We start from the raw sequence: 22,598 nt of genomic DNA on the forward strand, positions 1-22,598 counted from the left end.
GCCATACTAAATTTTATTTACTGCTAGATGCTGTAATCGTTCTGTCATTGCTGAAGAACTATCTGATCTTTACCCTAGGACTAGCTGGATTGTCTGACCCCTTATATCACCCTCTTACTTAAAACGCTCTAAAACATAGGGGTGACCTGATTTTCAAAGTGAAACACTAGCACCACCCATCAGGGGGGAGCCTGCAGCCGAAAGTTCTGCCAGAGATCAGGGAATGATTTGATAACTCGGGGGATGTAGCCAGAGACTGCAGGGAATTCTAAAGCTAGAACAAAATACTAGAGTTTTGTAAAAATATTAGGGACCTCAGATCATCCCCCAGATTTCAGTGATACATGGTCACACTGCTAAGCACAAACAAGGTCTTACAACATGCAGACCCACTCAAGAAACCAGCTGCTTGGTAGTACCAGGTCTCTTAATTCAAAGCTTCCAGACACCTTCCCCACTGGAAACTCTCTGCACTCACTAGAAAAAAAAAATCTCAACCTTGGTCTTGAATAGAGGTCATTTCCAGTTTTGTTTTGACACAAGCTCATTCCCTCCTTCCCACTGCTAAACTCTACCACCTGTTCAATGGATTACACAGGGGAAACACAACCCCCCACCCCACCCCTAACTTTTTGAGGAATCGGGTATTATGGAAATTCTGGATTTTCTTTCTCCCAGAAATAGAACAGACTCTTCACAGGAGAAAAGAGATGGTTTTAGAATGGTGCAATGGGGTATAACTAGGAATGTCAAAGTAAATTATGAAAATTAATATTTAGGTTAAATCCAAAGAAGTTTCCTCATGCTAAGATCTAGTAAACTCCAAATGGCAGCGGTACAAGAATCTTTGAGTGACTAGAAAGGGGCACCAAAAGGAACAGAACTGTTTCAGCGTGGGAATAGACAGATCTGCTAACAGGTCATCTGTTTCTGACTCCCATGATTTCATAATTAAAAAAAAAAAAAAGTTGACTCAGTGTGTCAGCACTGTTATTTAATATTTTGTTGAAGTGGGAAGGAAGAATTGTATATGTAGCGAATACAAATATGTAATTTACAGAGGTCAGAAGGAGGGGGTGGGTGTAGGAGAGAGAGAAAACAGAAAAATTTTAACTGGAGCGGGCTCTTTAAATACTCTCCATTTTGTGAGGCAACAGTTCCCACAGCACAGTAAGTGTAGCCTCTTCAAAATTTTCAATACTGTACTTTAAAAAAGTCTGAATATGAATAGAGCATGAAGCAGAGATATTAATAGGTTAGCCCCTGCGGTTAACATGAAAGAGAGAGACTTGAGAAATAGACAGCACGCAGAGCCAGCTCACTAATGGTAGGGCAGCAGGCAAATTAATACCTGCACTACATACCTGGGGCCCTTTTATAACCTATATTTTGGGGGGAAGATGTGGGAGGAAAAAGAGGGAGGGGAAGGGAAACCAGAAGCGTGTTTGAATTCAGTAGCTCCAGTACCTATGTTTAAAAAAATATATAGGGTAATACAAATCTTCCAGTGCAGATATAAACCACTAGAGTGGACTGTCAGAGACTTTAAGGTTGCAGATGCATTTCCATTCAAACCCCATTTTCAGACACACAGAACTTTCCAAAATTATCACATTTTGCTCTGAAATTTGCCATGTGAATTTTTTTCTTAACTTAAGCAAACACAGTTGAGTTGTTTTTAAGATATGAGGAGGGGATGGCGGGGGGAAGAAGTGGGGATATGGGAAGCAGCACCTTCCCCATTATACAAAGACGATTCTATCTGACCTTCCCTCTAATAAAAGGTATCTCTAGCAAAAAGGAGTCATGGTAGAAAGATCAAATTTGCCAGAGGAGTAGCTCCTATGGGGGAGGAATGCCTTTACGTGTTCCAGTGAAAACTGATTTTGATTTGACCAAGTTACGATCTGCTGGAAAAAACTGCATAGTTGGTATACACAGTATGTTTTGCATTGAGTTCTCTCAATAAACTCATACAAGGATTAGCAGCTGTGCACCCTTTGCCCTGCAAAATGTCTCATTGGCACAAGTCATCTTATCAAGATCAGTTACTTAGTAGCCATATACAACATATTTCCTTTTCACGATATATGGCAGCCTTGCTTAGGTGCAATTCAAGGGACGAGACTGTTAGCTTCAAATAGAACGTAGTTGTCAAATGAAATAGCCTATACTTGCCAGCAGCCTTTCACTATTACTCTGTGTTTTCACTTAATCTATACAATACATTCTGACAGCAACATTTAATGTGTGGTTACCGTACAAATGGCTACTGCAGAATGCCTCCTAAAAAAGGCAAACAGCAGAATCCTCTATGAAGTGTGCTATAGACATCAGCATGCAGATCTAATTTACCTGTTCAATGTTCAGATACCCTGGTGATCAGTGCTATAGATAAACACTGGATTGAAACTGTATGATATTTTATTATGTAATAAATAATAATAATAAAACAGACTCCCTAGGCTTCCAGGCTGTCCTTCGTCTGGTTCCTGTTCCTGCCCCAACCTTACCGGAGCCTTGTTCCAGCCTGCTCAAGCCTTGTCCATGTCCTTCTCTTTTATCCAGCCCTCCATCCACCTCCTGACTCCCAAGCCCTAGGACTGACTCCAACCCTGCTTCGACCTATGGCCTGCATCTGGACTCTCACTACGATACCGATTCGGTTTGTCTATGGATCTGACCTCAGTTCTGACCCATGGCCTGTCCTTGGAACCAAGTTTTACCACTGCCCTCGGCCACGTCCTGATTCTACATCCGGCACTGACCACCACTCCAACCACCAGGTCCGACTGCCTGGAATCAGAGCCTGACAGAGTCAAGGTTGTGTGTGGAGCCTTACCTTTGGCATTTCCTGACATCTGCATGCTTCACTGTGCAGGCATAACATTATCTGAACACACTCTTTTTGTACCGAACACCCCTTTGCATTTCCACAGTGCCTTCCATCAAAGTATCTCAAAGCACTTTTAAAACAATGAATTCAGCTTCACAATATCCCTGTTAAGTAGGTAAGTATTAGCTCCGTTATACAAGGAAGAAGGGAGGAGGCAGGAACACTAAGACCCATTTTCAAAAGTTGACATGATGTGAGGTGACCATCTTGAGACAGTTATCATCCACAACATATATATGAATGAAAACAATCAGGCCTTGTGTGTCACAGTGGGTACACAAAAATTGAAGCACTCAAAATCAATTTTTGAAAAATCTGGGTTCAGGTGATTTTCTCAAGGTTTACTCAGGAAGCCTATGACTAGAACCCAGTTCTCTTAATTTCAGTCTCTTGCCCTAATATGGCTATTTTTCTGCCACTTCCATTTACAAGAACTACAGCTCCTAATCATTACAGTACAACAAATAATAATTAGCAGCAAATTCCACCACCTAATTACATATTCTTTGAAGCAGTATTTCCTCTTATTGATGATAAGTTTACCTGCTATTAATTTAATCAGTGAATCCTTGTCCTCCACTGTGGAACAGTGTAAAAGAGAGGACCGATCATTTCTTACTGTACCCTCCATAATCTTAAATTGTTCAGTTAAAAAAAAGGAAACACTTGTCAAGGTCTAAAATAAGTAGTGTGGGCATGTATCATTTTTCCAATGTGCGTGTGTTATATTCATGGAAGTAGGTAGCAAATATCTACTCAATTCACTCTTCACAGCTACAGGAGCATCTGCTTTTTACACAGCCTCACACTCTTTCTGTTCATCATTTCAATGATTAGACTCTGCTCTGTTCTTCTTGTAAAATTCTTTAACAGATGAAGAGTCAGATCATCTCTCTTTCAGTGGAGCAAGGAAACAGGAGAAGATACAGTGCAAATATTGGGTGTGTGAGAGGGGGAGTATTTGTTTGTTTTACTGATTCTTAAATTTAGGGAAGAGGTGGTTCTTCCCACCCAAGATTAGAAGCTTCCCAAGGAAACTGGCCCTTACTTCAGCGCGTTTCACAGTGCACAACAGTCAAGGGATTCTTTTTCACATTTTACCTTTTTATCTCCCGAGTGCATGCTTTTAATTATTAACCCTCACTAATGATGAAAAGCCAAATACAGATACCTTTACTCATGATTTTAGTCCTATTAAAGTCAATGGGACTACTGAGGAGCATTTGTGGAGTAAGGTGCAGTTAAGTGTAGGGGCATCGAAAAATTCTAGTCCTAAAGAAAAAACTCCCCCCACACCGCACCCCACCCCCAAGAGCCAGCCATATTCTCACTTGAGTAGATTTATAGGCAAAATAATGGCCATAATAGGAAAGACAAGTGACAAATTTATCTCCCCAATCAATGAAGCAGCATGTCACCGCCTTTTAGTACAACAGAAGATCTACTTTGTGGGACCATTTGAATATACTCCTGGCAACTTTCATAACTAATTTACATTTGTTTACAATAATTACTTCCATGCTGTAGGTGTTTATTTCATTTAGGACAGTGCTATTTTCACTATGCATCAATAAAACCATTTCAGACAAATTTATAATCACATAATCATGAAAGACGGTGAAGTCCTGACTCCATTGGAGTTAATGGGAGTTTTACCAATGACTTCAACTGGGCCAGGATTTCACTCCGGGTATGTCTACGCTGCAATTAGATCCCCGCGGCTGGGTATCTAACTCAGGCTTGAGGGACTGTTTAATTGCAGAGCAGACATTCAGTCTTGGGCTGAAGCCCGGATTCTATAACCCTGACAGGTAAGAGGGTTCCAGAGCTTAGGCTGCAGCCCGAGACCGAACATCTACACTGCAATTAAACAGTACCGCAAGCCTGAGTCAGCTGGCACAGACCAGTTGCGGGTGTCTAATTGCAATGTAGACATCCCCTCACAACGTTTTGCTTAGTCTGTATTGCACAGTGTATTATTTTACTGGAATGGACAGCTGGCTAGATAAAATACCACAAGGCAAGCAGGTGCCCTTGATCTGCTTGTGTGGTGCTACTGTGGGGAAAAGGTGTTTTAATACTAAACAGTAAAGATGTGTGCCACATAAAGATTCCTCTGAAAAGAAAGTCAGTCATTTAGTTTCTTACACTTGAAAAAATTCACTGCATGCACTAGGATGTTTCTGCAAAAAAAATTTAACAGAAAAAAGGAAACTTTAAAAAAAAAAAAAAAAGGAAACTTTAAAAAAAAAAGGCATAATTACCCCATGGAACTCATTGCCACATGATGGTGGCCAAGTCAAAAAAGAATTAGATATTAATATGCATAATTATTATATCAACAATTACATTAGATAATATACAAAAACGTAGGGATCTAAATTCTCATGCTTCTGGGCATAAGACAACTCGTTGTAAATTATTGATTAGGAAATAATGTTCCCTATGAGTCATTTATTTCATTATAGGCTCTTGCATCTTTCTCTACAACATCTGGGACTAACCTCTGCAGAAATGGTACTGGATTAGATGGCGCATGAATCCACTCAGCCACTTCCTAGAATGATCCTACAATAAACTTACAAGTCAGTAAGAAGTTCTCATACTACAAAGGAAGTTGGTCCAGTTTCTCCTGGAGAATCCTTAAGAAGCAAGCTCCGTATTTATGAGACAAAACATGGTGAAGCTACACTTAAAAAAGGCTGGATAATTGAAATAGTTTCCATGCCTCATTCAGGATCCTTGGGAGTTCAGTTTTCTAACTATAAAGAATCCACACTGTTCCACATCAGGCTACTAACTCAGCATCTTCATTCTCCCCTTGATCCCTGTTTGCCTCTTTGAGGCGATTTGGAGTTTGGGTTTTATATTATCCAGATGACATTTTGATAGTGAGCCCCTCTGGAGAGGCTGCAACCTTTGAGATCAAATGCTCAATTCACCTACTCTCCACTCAAGCATTTGCAATCAATGCAGGGAAGTCAATTCTAATTCTCCACAAGTCACTGGAGCTCCTGGGGCTTCCGATAAAAAAAGAAGAATGACTAGAGATTCTACCCTCCAGAAAAGAAAACCTGTCAGTATTTGAGGATTCAGAGCACAGAATGCTCATGATGGCCCAACTTCTGGTCTCATTTACCTTGGTATGACCCCAGTGAAGACTCTGGGGTCACCCTGATGCATGTGACCCTGCTGAGGAGAATGTGAGTGAAGCCAGAGTTGGGCTCTTTATAAAGCAATTAACTAAATATGAGTGAACATGCTACCTGGGTGTCTGAAGTTTTGATTATCTTGTTTTATGTCACTTCAGTGAAGGCTTTCTGAGCTAGAGACATCCCTGCCGCACAATCTCCCCCTGCCCCATTGGGAATTATTAGAATAATGCAATATCTCATTACTGGCTGCTTAGGCTGTCAAGCCTCCTACCTCCCCGATGAGCCCACAACTTCTTTCTGCATAGCTACATTATTACAGCACATCTTAGCGTGGGAGAGATTTTTCCAAAGCAATGGTTTCCTTTAAACTTTCTGCTGTTAGCAAGAGCTCTCTAAATTATCTGCCCACAAACATCACCTCCACATAGTCTCAGTCTTAGGAACAGAGTTGCTCTGATCAGACCACCCCACGTCTTTCAGAGGAAGAATAGCATGCTAGTCTTTGAGCCACAAGAGTAGCCCATTCACATGCCGTAATTTATTCCACAACTTTGCTGGAACATTTGAAATAAAAAAAACATACAGAGACGTCTATTTCTGGAAAAATATTAAGGAACTTGATAAGAAACTTGGAGCTTTGAGAAACTTTGCTGGACATTTCTATTTCTTTTGAGTTAGCCCTTAAGGAGGTCACATACTTGATTACAGAACTGATAAATCATGATATTCTTTACAGAGGCTGTATGAATTACAGATCAGGGAATCATGCTGGTGGCAGCCAAATCAGCTTAAATTTGATAGGACGTTTGGAAAAATTCTGACATCCATCTCTTTGGTAGAGCTGCCATACAGAGTTCACAGCAACCACGTAAGTTTTGGGGCACGAGTGTAATTATGCTGCCAGTGTTGACAGACTGGATCTGATTTCTCTTGAAGACAGCTTTAACGGAATTAAAAAGAAAATCCCCAGCAGAAACGCATATTGAATGTAGTGGAATCGAACATAAAAAGGAGAGAATTAGAGCAAAAGTAACAATTATTTCAAACACATGATGTATAATGAAGTAAGAGACACTCCAATCTAGTAGACAGCATGACAGCTAAAAGGCAAAAAGTTTTTCAACAACTTTAGAATAAAGAATAGTCATGGCTAACTACTATGAGTCCTGAGACCTCTGTAGCCACCCAGTTAAACCTATGAGTCTATCTACATAGATTTGCAAACTGGTTTAACCCTCACTTAAAAATCATTTTAACTTGTGTCAATAAATTACCAAATTAAACTAAACCAATTTGGATGAGAGTTAAATGGATTTAGGAGCATCTACATTAAGGATTTGTACTAGTTTAGCTAGAACTATTTAATGCTGATTTAGGTAATATGACAAAGCTTTTCTGTAATGGATAAGGTATTAAAAAGGGGATGTCAGACTATAAAAAGTTAAAGTCTCAAGTAACGGGGACTCAACCTCAGGAACTATAGTAAGTTATAGGAGTACTATCGTCCTAATCCAAAGCCCACCAAGGTCATCGGAAAGACTCCAATTAGAGTCAGAGGTTAAGGCCAGAAGGACTACCAGATGACCTAGTCTGACCTCCTGTATATCAAAAGCAACTAATACAACCCAGCACCTTCACACTAAACCCAACAACCAAAACTAGGACAAATTAATATAAACCACAGGAGACTAGATGGTTATGTGCCACAGTGAGACAATAAGAGGGACTGAGACCTACCAACACCGAGGCCCCTGCAATGGCAGGGAAATCATTGTGAGAAATAACTGGATGATCCTTGCAAGTGACTTGCACTCAGTCACTGCAGTGGAAGGCAAAAGCCCCCAAGGTCATGGCCAATCTGACCTAGGGGAAAAACACCTGAGCTTGTGAGCAAGAACCAGCCAGCCAAGCACCTGAGAGAGAGACTGCTTGGTACTACCTCAGAGTCCTGCCTCACCCTTTCCAATATCTCATCTCCGGCTGTGGCCTTCTCTGATGCATCAGAGGAAGGAGACCTAAAAATATCTAGAATACACTGGGAAGAGAGAGTAACAGAATCCATTCCTGACCCCCTCCTGGTGGCCAGGTGAAGCCCTGAAACGTGAGCTTCTAGGAACGTAAGACAAACTGGAAGTAACCCCAGCTCTGCTGTCTCCTACTAGCACAAGCAACCCCATCACACAATCACACTCATAAATTTGCCCAGCTCTAAAGAGAGAGAGGTTCTTTGCCCCCACAAAGTTATTGGGAGGTTGTTTCAGAACCTCACTCCTCTGACAATGAGAAACCTTTCAATTTCCAGCCTGGCCAGTTTGTTCTTGTGGCAACATTGTCCTTTAGCTTAAATGGCTCTTCCCCCAGTTTGGTGTTTATTCCCCCGATGTATGTAAAGAGATCAGTCATATCCTCTCCCAGCCTTCTTTCTCCTCAGCTAAACAAACTAAGCTCTTCCCTTATCCTCTCATAAGATAGGCCCTCCTCTTCCCGATCATCCTTGTAGTTCTTCTCTACACCTGTTCCACTTTGTATTCATCTTTCTTGAACATGGGAGACAGGAACTGTGCACAGTATTCCAAATGCAGTCTTACCAGTGCTTTCTGCAATGGCATTAATACTTTTCTATCACTACTGGAAATGCCTTGCTTGATATAGCCTAGGATGACGTTTGCGTTTCTCACAGCCATATCACATTGGTGCCTCAGTCATCTTGTGATCGCCCAGGTCTCTCTCTTCCCCTATCATGTCCAACTGATGAGCCCCCAGAAATTCTTATTGTTAGACCCTTAGACCTTGCACTTGGGACTGTTGAATTTCATCCCATTTCTGTCACTCCAATCTTCAAGGTCATCCAGATCATTATCACACACTTTACTTTTTGTGACAAGGTGATTAATAAAAATCATGAATAAGATTGATTCCAAGACCAATACTTAAGGAACTCCACTAGTAACTTCCTTTCAGTCCAATAGTTAACCCTTCAACAAAACCCATTGCCTTCTCCCCTTAAGGCAGTTCTTTATCCAGTTTACAATGCTTGTACTAACCCCATATTCTCTAATTTACGTAATAATTTCCCATGTAGTACTGTGTCAAATGCTTTATTAAGTCCATGCATATTAGATCTACTGTATTTCCCTTAGTGAAAAAAATCAGTTAATTTCTCAAAGAAAGAAATCAAGACAGTCTGGCATGATCTACCTTTGGAAAATCATGCTGAATTATATCCCCTTTGCTGTTTGTCTCCATTAACTTAATTAGCCTTTCCTTCACAGTCTGTTCTAAGGCAGAGGTTCTCAAACTTCATTGCACCATGACCCCCTTCTGACAAAGTTACTACATGATCCTGGGATAGGGGTGGAGCCTGAGCCCCACCAACCTGGGGAGGGGAGACAGGACCACAGCCCAAGCCCCACCACCCCTGGTGTGGTGGAGAGGGAGCCACAACCTGACCCTCCATTACCCCAGGTGGGGCTGGAGCTAGGACTTCAGCTTCAGCCCTGGATCCCAGAAAGTCTAATGCTAGCCCTGACAACCCCCTTAAAATCAGGTCACAACCCATTTTGGTGTCTTGACCCACATTTTGAGAACAGCTGTTCTATAGCACACTACTGAGGGCAGACTAACAGGTCTTCAATTGCCAGGATCACTTTTTTCCCTTTCTTAAATATAGTGACAATGTTAGCTATACTCCAGCCATATGGCACTAGCCCCAGATAGATAGATTTATTAAAAATCCTTGCTCCTAGGCTACCAATCTCATGTGCCAGTTCTTTCAGTATTCTGGGATGGAAATTATCTGGTCCCCCTGATTTAACCACATTAAGATCTTCACATTTTTCTCCCACCTCAGATGTCGTAATTTCCATTTCTATACACTCATTTCCATCTGCCATCCTGCCTTCATACCCATGTTCCATATTATCATCCTTATAGAAAACCAAGGCATTTGTTTTTGGGTCATTCATTTAGTTTTTGGGTCTTCCTCTTCAACCTCCTTCCCATCCACACTGCATAGCACCCAACCTCATCCTTTCTTATTCTTTTTTTTTTTTTTTTTTAATACAGCTATAAATCCCAAGCCTCTTCCACATTTAAGTCTTTGATTGCTTCAATCGAGTTGATGTCTTCAACTAATTCCCTTGATTTCCCAAAGTCTTCCCTTTTGAAACCAAAATCCATAGCTGATTGCTTGGTTTTTGATTATCCTTCTACTTCATTTAAACTAAATAAACTCAAGATCACTTGAACCAAAGTTATTTCCTATGACTAGCTCTTCTAGGACATCCTCATTACTTACCAAAACCAAATCTAAAACTGCATCGCAATTGACTGCTAGGGACTTTAAATCAGGCCCTATTGCCACAACTGCTTTTCTGTCTTTTATCTCTTCTTAAACCTGGGTGAATATCAGTCAGGCTCTAGTTCAGATCATCATCACAGCATCTATAAATAGTTTACTGGTCATGGATCAGAGATGAAAAAAGGAAGAAAAATAGTCAGCATGAAATGCATTAGAGGAGCTGTCAATTGACTTTAAAAAGTCAATTATTTATAAGTCATTATTGACTTTCCTAAAGTAACAAAATCTGGACAGCACTTGACTGTTATATTGATTTCTTCATGTATTCTTGCCCATTTTCCCATTTTAAAAGTATTCTCTAAACAACAGGACTTTACATTTTCAGCTTTCAAGATGTATGCAAAACCCCTAACACCTAGGGCTGGAACCAATCCTACTGGATTAACTGGAGCAGGCCCACCTATCCACTTACCCAACATCTATTGCCTGGAAATGTAAACACACAAGTCAAGGTTTTGATGCAACTAGCCAGAAAGTACAACCAGAGGTGAGTCAAGTTCCCATCTGTTAACTATGCAGAATGATAGCTCTCCAAATCCACCTGTTGTCACTTGTGCTTTGCATACTAATGTCTCAATCCTGCAAATACTTATGCACAGAATTCATTCATGTGAATAGCCCAACTGACGATAAAGGAATTCCTCACATGACTAATGCTACTTAGGTAGGTAAATGTTTGCAAGATCAGTCCTTAAGCTGGTAATACATGATGCTTTTCTCTTTTGTATGATAGCTCCCAAAATCCCCATTCAAGACTGGAGTCCCACAAAGTCTTTGTATATATGTTCCCCTGATCAAAGAGTCCTTAAAATCAGAGTCTAGGAGCGCATAATGTCCCAAATGCACAGTGTGTTTTGAATAAGAAAACATTAATAGAAGGTTACTTATTAGCCTTGCAGGTCTGTTTGACAGCCACTCTTAGAACCATCTATGCATTATATGTCATGCTGCCTTCGATGCATGGAACTCCCCAGTGGAATTAACCCAGAACAAAGTACCCGCTCCTTCTCCAATTCCTTCCTCTTGACCAACTTTTGCTGTGATACCTACAAAGAAGTCAGCCAACTAATGATCTGGTTATACATCCATGGGAAACTGCTGTTTGTTTGTTTTTTATTATCTAGGATGATTTGGAAACATCAGTAACCACATATATAAATTTGTGTGATTACATAGATTATTTTTGTCACCTTTATCCTCCCTTCCTAATTTTGCTCACACTTGCTTGTTACATTTTGTGTCAAATGTTTTGGGGCTGGGATTATGCACAATGGAGCCCCCATCCCCACTTGCATCTAGCCATTATAGCAATACTAATAATAAAGATTAAAAAAAAAATCAAAGGGTTTTGTCTTTTAAGACTGCATGGAATTTTTAAGAAATCATATGTGAAGAACAGATGTAATTTCATAACAGCTTGTGATGGAAGAATTATAGTATTACTCTTTTATATCTACTTGAAGGAAAGGATAGGGGGGATGGGGATTTTAAAGTTTTGATTTAAAAACAGAAGAAGTTACAATATTTACAGGACATCATTCATTATTGTGTTTCTATATCTCATATTTAAAATCTACAGAGAACTGAACATTGAAAAAACCTTCCTACAAAAGACCCCAATCATCAGTAAGCTCTCTGAGACAACATCAGAGTGACAAGGGTTTCCGACAGACAGTTAAGCATGCTTGTGATAGCGACACTTTGGGTCCCTGAAGAATGAAGCCATTCTGAGTCCTTGCTTGATGCTGGATGTTTTACTTGCCTGTATCACAATTCACCTCGACACAGAAAAAATATTAAGATCAATAACTTAGTGTGCCATACCTTGGAGCCTGCCAAAATGTTGCTCAGCATTTTAGTTCCTTTTCCAATACCGACCACTGCAAAGACAGAAAGAGAAATATTACAGCATTCTATTCCATTAACTAGATTCACATTCTCCCTCTACTCACTATCACTCAACTCACTGCCATACATCATGTTAGTCAGAAATAACACATTTCCTGCACTGCTAGCATATAAGTGGCCTCAATTATCATGATCAGCTGAATGAGTCTTTTAAGAGGAGGATACCAAAAGATAAAGATATTGCCTAAGAGAAAATACCTCTGATGCTCTATCTACTGGGACTGAGGACAGGACAAGAAGCAGAAGACAGATAAGCTTTGCCTATTGTTAAAATGCTTTAATTCTACCCTGTGATTGGACTTGATTTATTTTGCTGCAGTCTTCAGTAAAGAAAGACATAGCACAAACCATGGCTCTCAGTCTGGCCTGATAAAGTCTTTGGCAAGGTTCATTGTTAGTGAGCTAAAGACATTGCTGTAACTAATGGACCATTTAAAGGTTATTAGCAGCCTGCAGTAACACAGCTAAGGTATACCGTAATGGAATTAGTTTGGCAGTGATAGGACCAGGGCAAGAAAGTAAAATAATCATGAGGTCCCTGAGTCTCTTGCTAGAATCATTTATAAATCAAACAGGCAGACTCGTGTTTGTGTGGCCCACTGGCTTTTCCAATTTTAAACTACATTTTGACGTGTCAAAGCGATTAACAATCAGATTTTCAAAGTAAATGGGTAGGAAAATCGCTTTACTGTGTTAGAATTCACATTAAAACTTCCTATAGTAATGTGCTTTTCTTTACTAACTTTTTCCATTGGTTTTCTGCACAGTGTTCAGAAGTAGTAGATACAACAGAAAGAGGAAAACAAGAAAACCAGGTACACTGTAACCACACATTTGTAAAACTGTCATCACCATACAAAGAGTACACAGTAGGATTCTCCAGTACTACCTTGTGTAGTGGATATACCTCAATATTGATGCAAAATGGTTATTAATAAAATTATGATAATTCTCTTTTATACTGTTAGAGTAGTATAATCTTGCCTTTGCCTTTACTCAGTTTTAGGAGATACAATTGTTTCCACACAGAATACTTGAAGAATATGATAGCTCATGTGCTTAAGTTTTTAGTTGCTAATTTAATGAAATCAAAGGTTAAAGCTAATTAAGGGAATCCATAGGAAATCTCTGCTTTCCATCAACCAATAACAGGCACCAAAAGTGTCAAAAAGGAGAACACCTCGTTAGCCATAAAACCAAATATATTACCTCCTAGAATGTTTATACATGCTCTGGAATGCAGCTTTACAACTTCTGTTTAGCTTTAACGGTCTATATTTTCTTTTACACACATCTTTCAAAATAGTATAAAAGTGTTCATTATTGTGATTTGTGCCTTGTATAGACTATTTGATAAAAGTTAATTACAAGCTGTAAATGTAGGAACCATTGGGTCAAAAGACAAACAAACAAACAAGAGTGTCTCTTTAAAGAACAGGACACCTCCCCTTGTACAGGACACTAGTTTGGTATAGACATGATCTTTATCTCAAGAAAACAACTTCTTAAAATACTTGTGTTTTAGAAAGAGATCTGGATGTGTATTTAGGATATTCCAAAGGGGGTTGATGTTTTAGGATGCATTATCAGAGCTAGAAACTGAGTAATAAAAGAGGCCGTCTTTATCGCCCCTCTTTGAAAAGGGAAAAATCTAGAATTATCCTTATTGAAACTGATTTCTTTTATAATTGGTCTAAAGTCTTCAAATGGTAAGAACATCATTTATGGTTGGACAATGTTTTACGGATGATGTTAGTTATGTCTAACTCTATGTTTCCTCTTGAAGGTGAAAACCTTTTTTGTCCCTTAAATGCTTTGAGATGTGTATTTGCAAATGTAATAACTGCCTCAATACCACTATTATGTGAATAGTGGATGTTTTATGTAAAAAATTGAATCAAATGACCTTGCTATAACAGATTACTAATATAAGAAGCCATCTGAGTATAAAATCATTCATATTAATTGGGAAATTAATTAGTTATCTGGCAATGTTTAACCAACTCCTTACCAAACTCAGTGAGGCAAGGAAAACCTCTCTATAGATTGGTAAGAAATAAGACACAATCTCTCCGCATAACCATTTAAGTTGAACAACTTTATTTAAGAATCATTTAAGTTTAAAATGACTTCTAAGAGCTTAAACACTTTTATATGCAAAACAGGAGTGTTTGGACTCATTTGAAATAGAATTTCAACTTCTATTAAACCTTGATGGAACTAAAGGGATATCTCAGAAAATTGACTGAATAAAGGAAAAAATTACAGCTCTAATTTAAAGATGTTCTTAGAGTTTTCTCAACACAAAGACAAAAGCAATTTAGCCAGCTGAAGAATTATTTTGCTTGTCTTTAAATCATAGTGCCTTCCCACTCCCCATGGCATGGCAAGAACCCCATGTAGCTGAAACAACGGGACTCTCATCCCTGAACTGGCATTAAGACTGGACCTACCATTTCCTGTCTCTCTGAACTATATGATTTTTAGCCATTTTTGTGGTAAAATTACTTGGTGCTCAAAACCTTAAATCACCCCTTTTTACCCACATTTGCAATAGGGCAAGCCTACAAGGCTATGTCTACAGTGTACACTAAACCCGTGCTCTGACTCAGGTTTGAGTCCAAACCCCGCTGCCAACCACACACAAATCAGTCTGACTCAGGTGAGCAAGCAGACAGGACCCAGGTCCTAGGAAGCTGCTAAATGGGCAGGTCCCACTGAGACTTGGGTCCAAGCCCTGTCATTTTGCAGTATGGACGCAGGTCAAGCCATAGAACCAGGATGGAAGGTCTGTGTCGTGCAGTATAGATGCACTGGCACAGCTGAGACCTGGGTCCAGCAATGGTAGAACTAGGTTTACAATGCAGTGTGAACGCTCAAGCAGGGGTTTGCAAACACTGAGTCCACAAGCCTGAGTCCCACAGACGGAGACATACGCCAGGTATGAAATAAAGAGTCATATAAAAATGCATCTTTGCAGAAAAACAGTGTCTATACATTTGCAATGCGCTCAGCTCCAGAGTATCCAAGCACCTTATTAGAACTGGATAGTAGTGGAGAACTAAATGGCTCAGTTATTCAAAGGGAGAAACCTGGAAAGCTGTATGCAGAAGGGTGCAAACACGGAGGAGAGAAATTCTTTAGAAGGGTACAAGATGGTAAAACAAGGAGTCAGATGATGAAACTAATACAGGGACATTTTAAGGTGGATGACAGGAAATACTCCCTGACAAGGAGAATGAGTCTGGGAGAGAGGTCTCTCAGGGTACGTCTACACTACAATAACAAACCCGCAGCATCAAGTCTCAGAGCCTGGGTCAGCTGTTTCGGACTTGTGGGGCTCGGGCTGCAGGACTAAAAATAGTAGTGTAGATGTTTGAGCTTGGATTGAGCTTGGATTGGAGTTTGAGCTGCGAGACCCACCCCCCTCAAGGGGTCCCAGGGCTGGGGCTTCAGCCTGATGCCGAATGACTACCCTGCAATTGTATAGGCCCGCAGCCTGAGCCCCACAAGCCCAGGTCAGTTATGGGCATGCTGCAGGTCTTTTACTGCCAATGTAGATATACCTTCAGAGCAAGTGGAGGGGCCACAACCACTGAGAGTATTTAGAACCAGACTTGACAAAACACTGTTAGCATGTACCATAGAGAACCATCCTGCAGTGGCTGGGAGACCGACTCAATGACTCGATAGCTCTTTTCCACGTCCATTTGTTTTAACACCATAATTCATGGGGTACAATAACATACTATGGAGACACTGATGCTGCAAAAGAGCAAACAAACCCACAGCTGTGAGTCTCAGAATCTGGGTCAACTGACTAGTTAAAAATAGTAGTGTAAATGGGCTCGGACTCACTTCCCTTTGGGTTTCAGAGCCCGGCTCTAGCCTGAGCCCAAACTTCTACACTACTATTTTAGCCCCATAGTGTGAGCCCCTCACACTGGAGTGAGTGGACACAGGCTTTAAGACTTGGTACTACGGGTTTTTTATTGCAATGTAGACATGCCCTATGAAGTCTTTAACTTCTAGGTCAGTGATTCAAATACAGCTTAGGTCAACAGTGATTGAAAGTGGTCATAATCTGATAGTCAGTGATCTATACCAAATGAAATACTCGTTGCAGAACGTATGCCAGGTTCAGAAGAGAGGCTGAAGCTCACACGGACATGCAGACTGAACTGCTCTGACCCCTAAAGGGGAGTCACTACAGGTCAGGGTAGAAGAACACTGGCAGAGTAGCAGCGGGGTGGGGGAAGCTTTTAGGGCTGCTGCTCACATTTTGAACCTATTTCATGGCTAACTAGAGAACATCAGCCACTACCCAAGTGGGTGTCTCTTATCTCAGATGACTTCCATGCACCAACCATTCCCCAGCCTGTGCTCAGTTCTGAGAGGATAAATGGTGACTTCTGCCTTGTCAAGAAGGTGATTGAAACTGATTTTCATATCAAAGTTCTTGCACAATTTTCTGCTTTCTCTTCTCACCTTCCACCATGCAACCATCACACTTCGCATAACTACAGTCTGTTCAACTCCTATTCCGGGGCAGAACTCCAGCCGCTGAGGAAGACTATCAGAAATGTTTGGTCTAAAGTTTTCCAAAGGCTTTACATTAGAGCCAGGCTGCTCCTTAAAAAAAAACCCCAAAGTGAACTGTATTAGGCCTTGCTCAAGCATTGCCTAGTGATCTCTCAAATGTTAGAACATCAGTGGAGAGAGTGCTTTCACCCAGCTGTTACAAATATGCAGAAAGGTCTGATATCAAGCAGTGAGAAAGGATCAGAACATAGATCTTGAAATTTGAAGCCACACAGGCACAGACCAAGAGAGGAGGTTTAGTAGCCTCAAAGGCTTCTTGTGATGCTGCTTTGTAGGTGGAAGAAAGCTTCCCCCACCACCACCAATACGCTGGAGACAACAGTTAACTGAACTGTTAGAAAAAATATTTTTATTTTATTTCTTCCCCTCCCCCAACTATTTCTTCTCACATCTTTTGAAATTTGAAAGCATTTGCTCCCACCCTCCTATGAATTTTGTCCTTTTCTATTTGGCTTGCATTGATTTTTCTGTGTCACTAGAACAAAACATCCTTTGCCCTTGTGAAGAAGCATCGATCGGAACCATATTAAGCTGATGCACTTCTCTGTCTTTACCAGACACACACACACACCAAGCTTGAATACATTCTGTCATGCCACAGATGCAAGCTCTGGAGCCCACTGGCTGCCAGAAGACAGTAGGAGAAGCAATTAAAAGGCCTCAATGATTTTTTGTTTTGTTTTGTTTTCTGGATCAATGCTGATGGCTCCCCACAACAAGAAATAATGTGCTCAGTAGGAACATCTGTGCAAGAGAAAGAACCTTCCGTTTCAGATCCAGAAACAATGTTCTTCAACAAATGGCAACCGAGTAAACAGGAAATTGGAACAAGCAGAGCTAAAGTTTACTTCTAGTCTATGGGAGTTACATTTTACAATGCACACAGGCCACAGAGAGACAATTACCAACCTACTGGCAGCCACTAGCAACAGTCTGTTTCCTTGAAGCAAAGTTCTACTTTGAGAAGTGACTATGTCAAAACTCAGTGGATCTGTTCCCTATGTATATTCACAGTCACACCTGTTGAATTCAATTACAAAACAGAATTTTTACTGTTTTTATTCCTTTTAGTCCTACAGAGCAACACAGCTAAGATTATGGAAGCTGCAGATTCTGCTCTATGTTGTTCTTCAACAAAATTATTGATGATGGTGTGCAAGCTGGGATTAATCCATCTTGACTCTCAGACCCAAGGCTGACTTTACACAGCTGGCAATTATCATTCCATTACCAGTAAATGGAACACACTTGATATTGAAATCATTGAGAGATAGTAAACGTAGAAACCTCATTGATGCCTTTGTTATTAAATGGGTTATTTTTCACTTCCTATCAGGAACTACTACTACTCCATAGCTGAACTGAATCCTACGTATCTCTAGTTTCTAAAGCACTTTGGGATCTTTTGAGATAAAGACATAGAAATATAAAGCATTATTATAACAACAAACACTGCAGAATATTACAGCAGCTACAAAACACCAGCTTAGCCAAACAAAAGTATCTGTTTCTCCGGCTATTAGAAGTACAATTCATTAAATAAAAACAACAAAGGCAACTGTTGCAGATGTTCATATTTTAATTACCCAGAACTCCTGCAGCTGCACTATCTAGAGTCCCACCATGTCCAATCTTCAAAATCTGTTTTTTCCTCTTTCTTGCACACTTTTGTATACCAGCTTCTGCAAAAATAAATTGACAAAACGCATTACAGAACAACCTCAGAACATGGCAAATGCAAAAAACTTATTTATGTTGCAATATATCAAAAAAGACAAAACAAATTCAGTGGAAATCATTTTTCTTCATGCTCTGATTAAATCATGAATTATATACATATATACACACACATATATAATTTCCTGTCTGCGAAAGTGGCTGCTATCAGCTAATTATAAATAATCTTATGCACCCATTATAAACAGAAGTGTTAAAGGAATATACAAGACACACCAGAGTGGACAGGTTACCTGATTTGTTTCATTAATGCAACATGTAACACTATTATATTACCAGCTGAACACACTCACAGAAAGCATCAGGTACACTGAGCATTCTTGCTTTATTTGATTGCACATAATGGGCCACATACCACTCAGCTACATGAATGGTTTCAATAGGGATGCCTACATCCAACTGAGTGGAATTTGCTCTTTGTTGCCCATCTGCTGTGGTGGCATATAACAAATAGTCTCATATGGGGAAATGTGACTGGCCTGTTACAATCCCACCTAGGAATTCCACAGCCTTGATCACTCCCTGAAAAAGAAACATTCAGCAGATTCTCGGGGCCATTGTAAACTTGAAAGGAAGTCAACTGAATATACAGTTGAAAGAGCTAAACATGCCCCCAAATCCCCTGAAGTGAAGAAACAGACTGACAGAGCCAGAAGGGTACCCAAAAGTCACCTACTACAAGACAGGCCCAACAAAGAAAGTAACAGAACGCCATTAGCCGTCACCTACAGCCCCCAACTAAAACCTCTCCAGCGCATCATCAAGGATTGACAACCTATCATGAAGGATGATCCCTCCCTCTCACAGATCTTGGGAGACAGCCAGCCCCCCAACCTAAAGCAAATACTCACAGCAACTACACACCACACAACAAAAACACCTACCCAGGAACCAAACCTTGCAACAAACCCCGGTGCCAACTGTGTCCACATATCTATTAAAGGGACACCATCATTGGACCTAGCCACATCACCAGGGGCTCGTTCACCTGCACATCTACCAATGTGATATATGCCATCATGTGCCAGCAATGCCCCTCTGCTTTGTACATTGGCAAAACCAGACAGTCTCTACGCAAAAGAATAAATGGACACAAATCTGACATCAAGAATTATAACATTCAAAAACCAGTCGGAGAACACTTCAATCTCCCTGGTCACCCAATAACATACCTAAAAGTGGCAAATTCTTCAACAAAAAAACTTCAAAAACAGACTCTAACGTGAAACTGCAGAACTGGAATTAATTTGCAAACTGGACATCATCACATTAGGCCTGAATAAAGACTGGGAGTGGTTGGGTCATTACAAAACCTCAACCTAATTTCCCCCATACTAATTTCCCCCTACTGTTACTCACACCTTCTTGTTAACTGTTTGAAATGGGCCACTCTCATTACCACTACAAAAGTTATTTTTCCTCCCTTGGTATCCTACTGTTAATTGAACTGTCTCATTAGACTGACCTCACGCTTGGTAAGGCAACTCCCATCTTTTCATGTATTTATTATACCTGCTCCTGTATTTTCCACTACATGCATCTGATGAAGTGGGTTCTAGCCCATGAAAGCTTATGCCCAAAGAGATCTGTTAGTCTCTAAGGTGCCACAAGGACTTGGAAGGGACCTCAGGAGGTCATCTTAGTCCAACCCCCTGCTCAAAGCAGGACCAATCCCCAATTTTTGCCCCAGATCCCTAAATGGCCCCCTCAAGGATTAAACTCACAACCCTGGGTTTAGCAGGCCAGTGCTCAAACCACTGAGCTATCCCTCCCCCCTGTTTTTTTTTTTACTGATACAGACTAACACGGCTCCCACTCTGAAACCCATTTCCAATTTCTGTACTTTATAACAACTTTCCTATTATTTCAAGTGTTTCTCTCTCTTATGTTACAGTTAGAGACCCATACAAACAACAGGAAGAACTTAGAAACTAGCTGTCAACAAAGCGCTAACACTGTAATTATACTACACAGACATTAATCCAGCACTGGGACTCACATGGGCAGACCCCTGTGCCTGCATGGAGCCCCACTCAACAGGTGTCTACATGGGACAGAAATACTGCAGTTTTCAATGCAGGATTGGGGCCTTATACTGCAGGAGACTCTGTAATCCCCAATCAGGATCAGGGCTCCATCATGCTACGTGCTGCATACAAGATAACATGGTCCTAGCCTCCCAAGGAGGTTACAATCTTAAACCCCAACCCTGCAATTCACTATGGAGAGGTGGAGTAAGGAGTGGCATGGGGATTGGTTCTGTAGCCTTCCAACTGTGTTTTTCACAATCCTTAAATTCTGCTCCACTCATACAGACTCATGGGCCTCTGGGTGGGACTGAAATTATTTCAGTGGGACTTGATGGAGAAATAAGAATCCCACCACCATAGATCATACTGCAAGATCAGGACCCACCAGAGTAAACAATCTGAAAAATTAAGGAGAAAATATATTTTTCTCGCTTTCTCTTTCCATGATAGACAACAGTGATATGCACTTTGAAAAGGAAGAGGTAATATTTTCCTAGGAGTTGTGGTTTAGACCTTGCCTGTGTTTGCTGGGATACTAAATCACGCCTTTAATGGAGATTCACAAAGAGGAGTCCCATATACATACCAGAAGCTTGAAAAAGCCTAACTAGGTGAACACCGATGAAGTGAGCTGTAGCTCATGAAAGCTTATGCTCAAATAAATTTATTAGTCTCTAAGGTGCCACAAGTACTCCTTTTCTTTTTGCGAATACAGACTAACACGGCTGCTACTCTGAAACAAATGGACAATGTATTTTTGAAATCAGACATCTGACTGAAAGCGGCACCTTCATTTTGGATTTAATTTTAGGCCAGTTTTTAGTGTCTCCCTCCTGTGACGAAGGATTATTGTCCATATGTATTTTAACAGACATTTTACAAATCTCACTTCTCTCTAACCAAAGCATTCCTCCTTTAGACTTTTCCAGCTCTGCAGCCCTGGAAAATCTGGATTTTTAAACTTCCTTTGAAACTTTCAGGGGCACATCAGGTATCAAAATGTGCATGTCAGACTCATGGTTATCTCCATGCGCAGAAGAAGGGGTGGAGACAAATTAGGTGTGGATTCAAACTACGCTGATTAGGGAATATGAACAGGTGAAGGTGCAAACTGCACAGCAAGGAAGCTACACTCAGGCAGTAATTTGCACACACAAAACCCTTACCTGGGCCTGGGGTAACTGGAATGGGACACTTACAGGGGCAAGGGCCCCAGCCACCTGCAGAGGGGAATTGATGGTGCAGCAATTGGCTTTGCATACATACAGTTAGAGGGCAAAGTACTGGGTGCAGGCGGATACTCTCAGCACTAACGCTGTGGGACTCCTACCATTGTAGGAAGAGCATGAAGTTCCCAGCATGTGTCATCCAGACCTGCCTCCTCCCAAGGCACCCCCCGTCCCAGCTTGACCCTCCCGCCGTGGCCTCCCCGCACCCAGCCCGAGGGTGACATCCTGCCCCTTCCCTGCGGTACCTGCCAGCAGCTTCTCCTTCAGCTGGTTGAGCACGTTAGCTGAAGTGGGCCCCTTGGGTTTGTACACAGCGAACAGCCCGCTCAGGGAGAAGAGTTTAGCTGCTGCTGTGTTGGCCAGAACATGCCCCAGCGTCCCGTGCACCTTCTCGGCCATGCTCCGGGCCCGGCTCGCCCAGGCTGAAGATGCACCGAGGAGGCCAGGGGAAGGCGGCTCGGGCCCGGCTTCCTGGCTACCCACGCGGGGCCCTGCAGCAGAGCAGCGGCGAGGGACGGCGCGCCGGGCCGGGCCGGTCGCGCGCAGGCCCGCGCGCTGGGAGATGGAGGATTCGCCGTGCCCGGCCCCGGGCGCGCGCGCTCTAGAGCAGGCGCGCGCGGAGGCGGCTGGAGAGGCCTCACCCTGCAGCTCAGCTCGGCTGGGCCAGCCCCGCCTCTGCCT

The 22,598-nt window shown here is 41.4% G+C and overlaps 1 protein-coding gene across 1 annotated transcript in view; it reads right to left on the minus strand.

Moving 5' to 3' along the window:
* Positions 1-22,566, minus strand: part of TRUB1 (TruB pseudouridine synthase family member 1) — a 43,807-nt gene extending 21,241 nt beyond the window's left edge. Inside the window, exons 1-3 of the mRNA XM_007056324.4 lie at positions 22,163-22,566; positions 18,508-18,603; positions 12,236-12,291 (exon numbers count right to left, since the gene is read on the minus strand). Of these exons, the coding sequence (XP_007056386.1) occupies positions 12,236-12,291; positions 18,508-18,603; positions 22,163-22,316 (306 nt within the window). The 5' untranslated portion in view covers positions 22,317-22,566. The remainder of the gene's footprint in view (positions 1-12,235; positions 12,292-18,507; positions 18,604-22,162) is intronic.
* Between the last annotated feature and the right edge of the window lie 32 nt (positions 22,567-22,598).

This window comes from Chelonia mydas, chromosome 7, assembly GCF_015237465.2.
Source record: "Chelonia mydas isolate rCheMyd1 chromosome 7, rCheMyd1.pri.v2, whole genome shotgun sequence".
Classification (NCBI taxonomy): Eukaryota; Metazoa; Chordata; order Testudines; family Cheloniidae; genus Chelonia; species Chelonia mydas.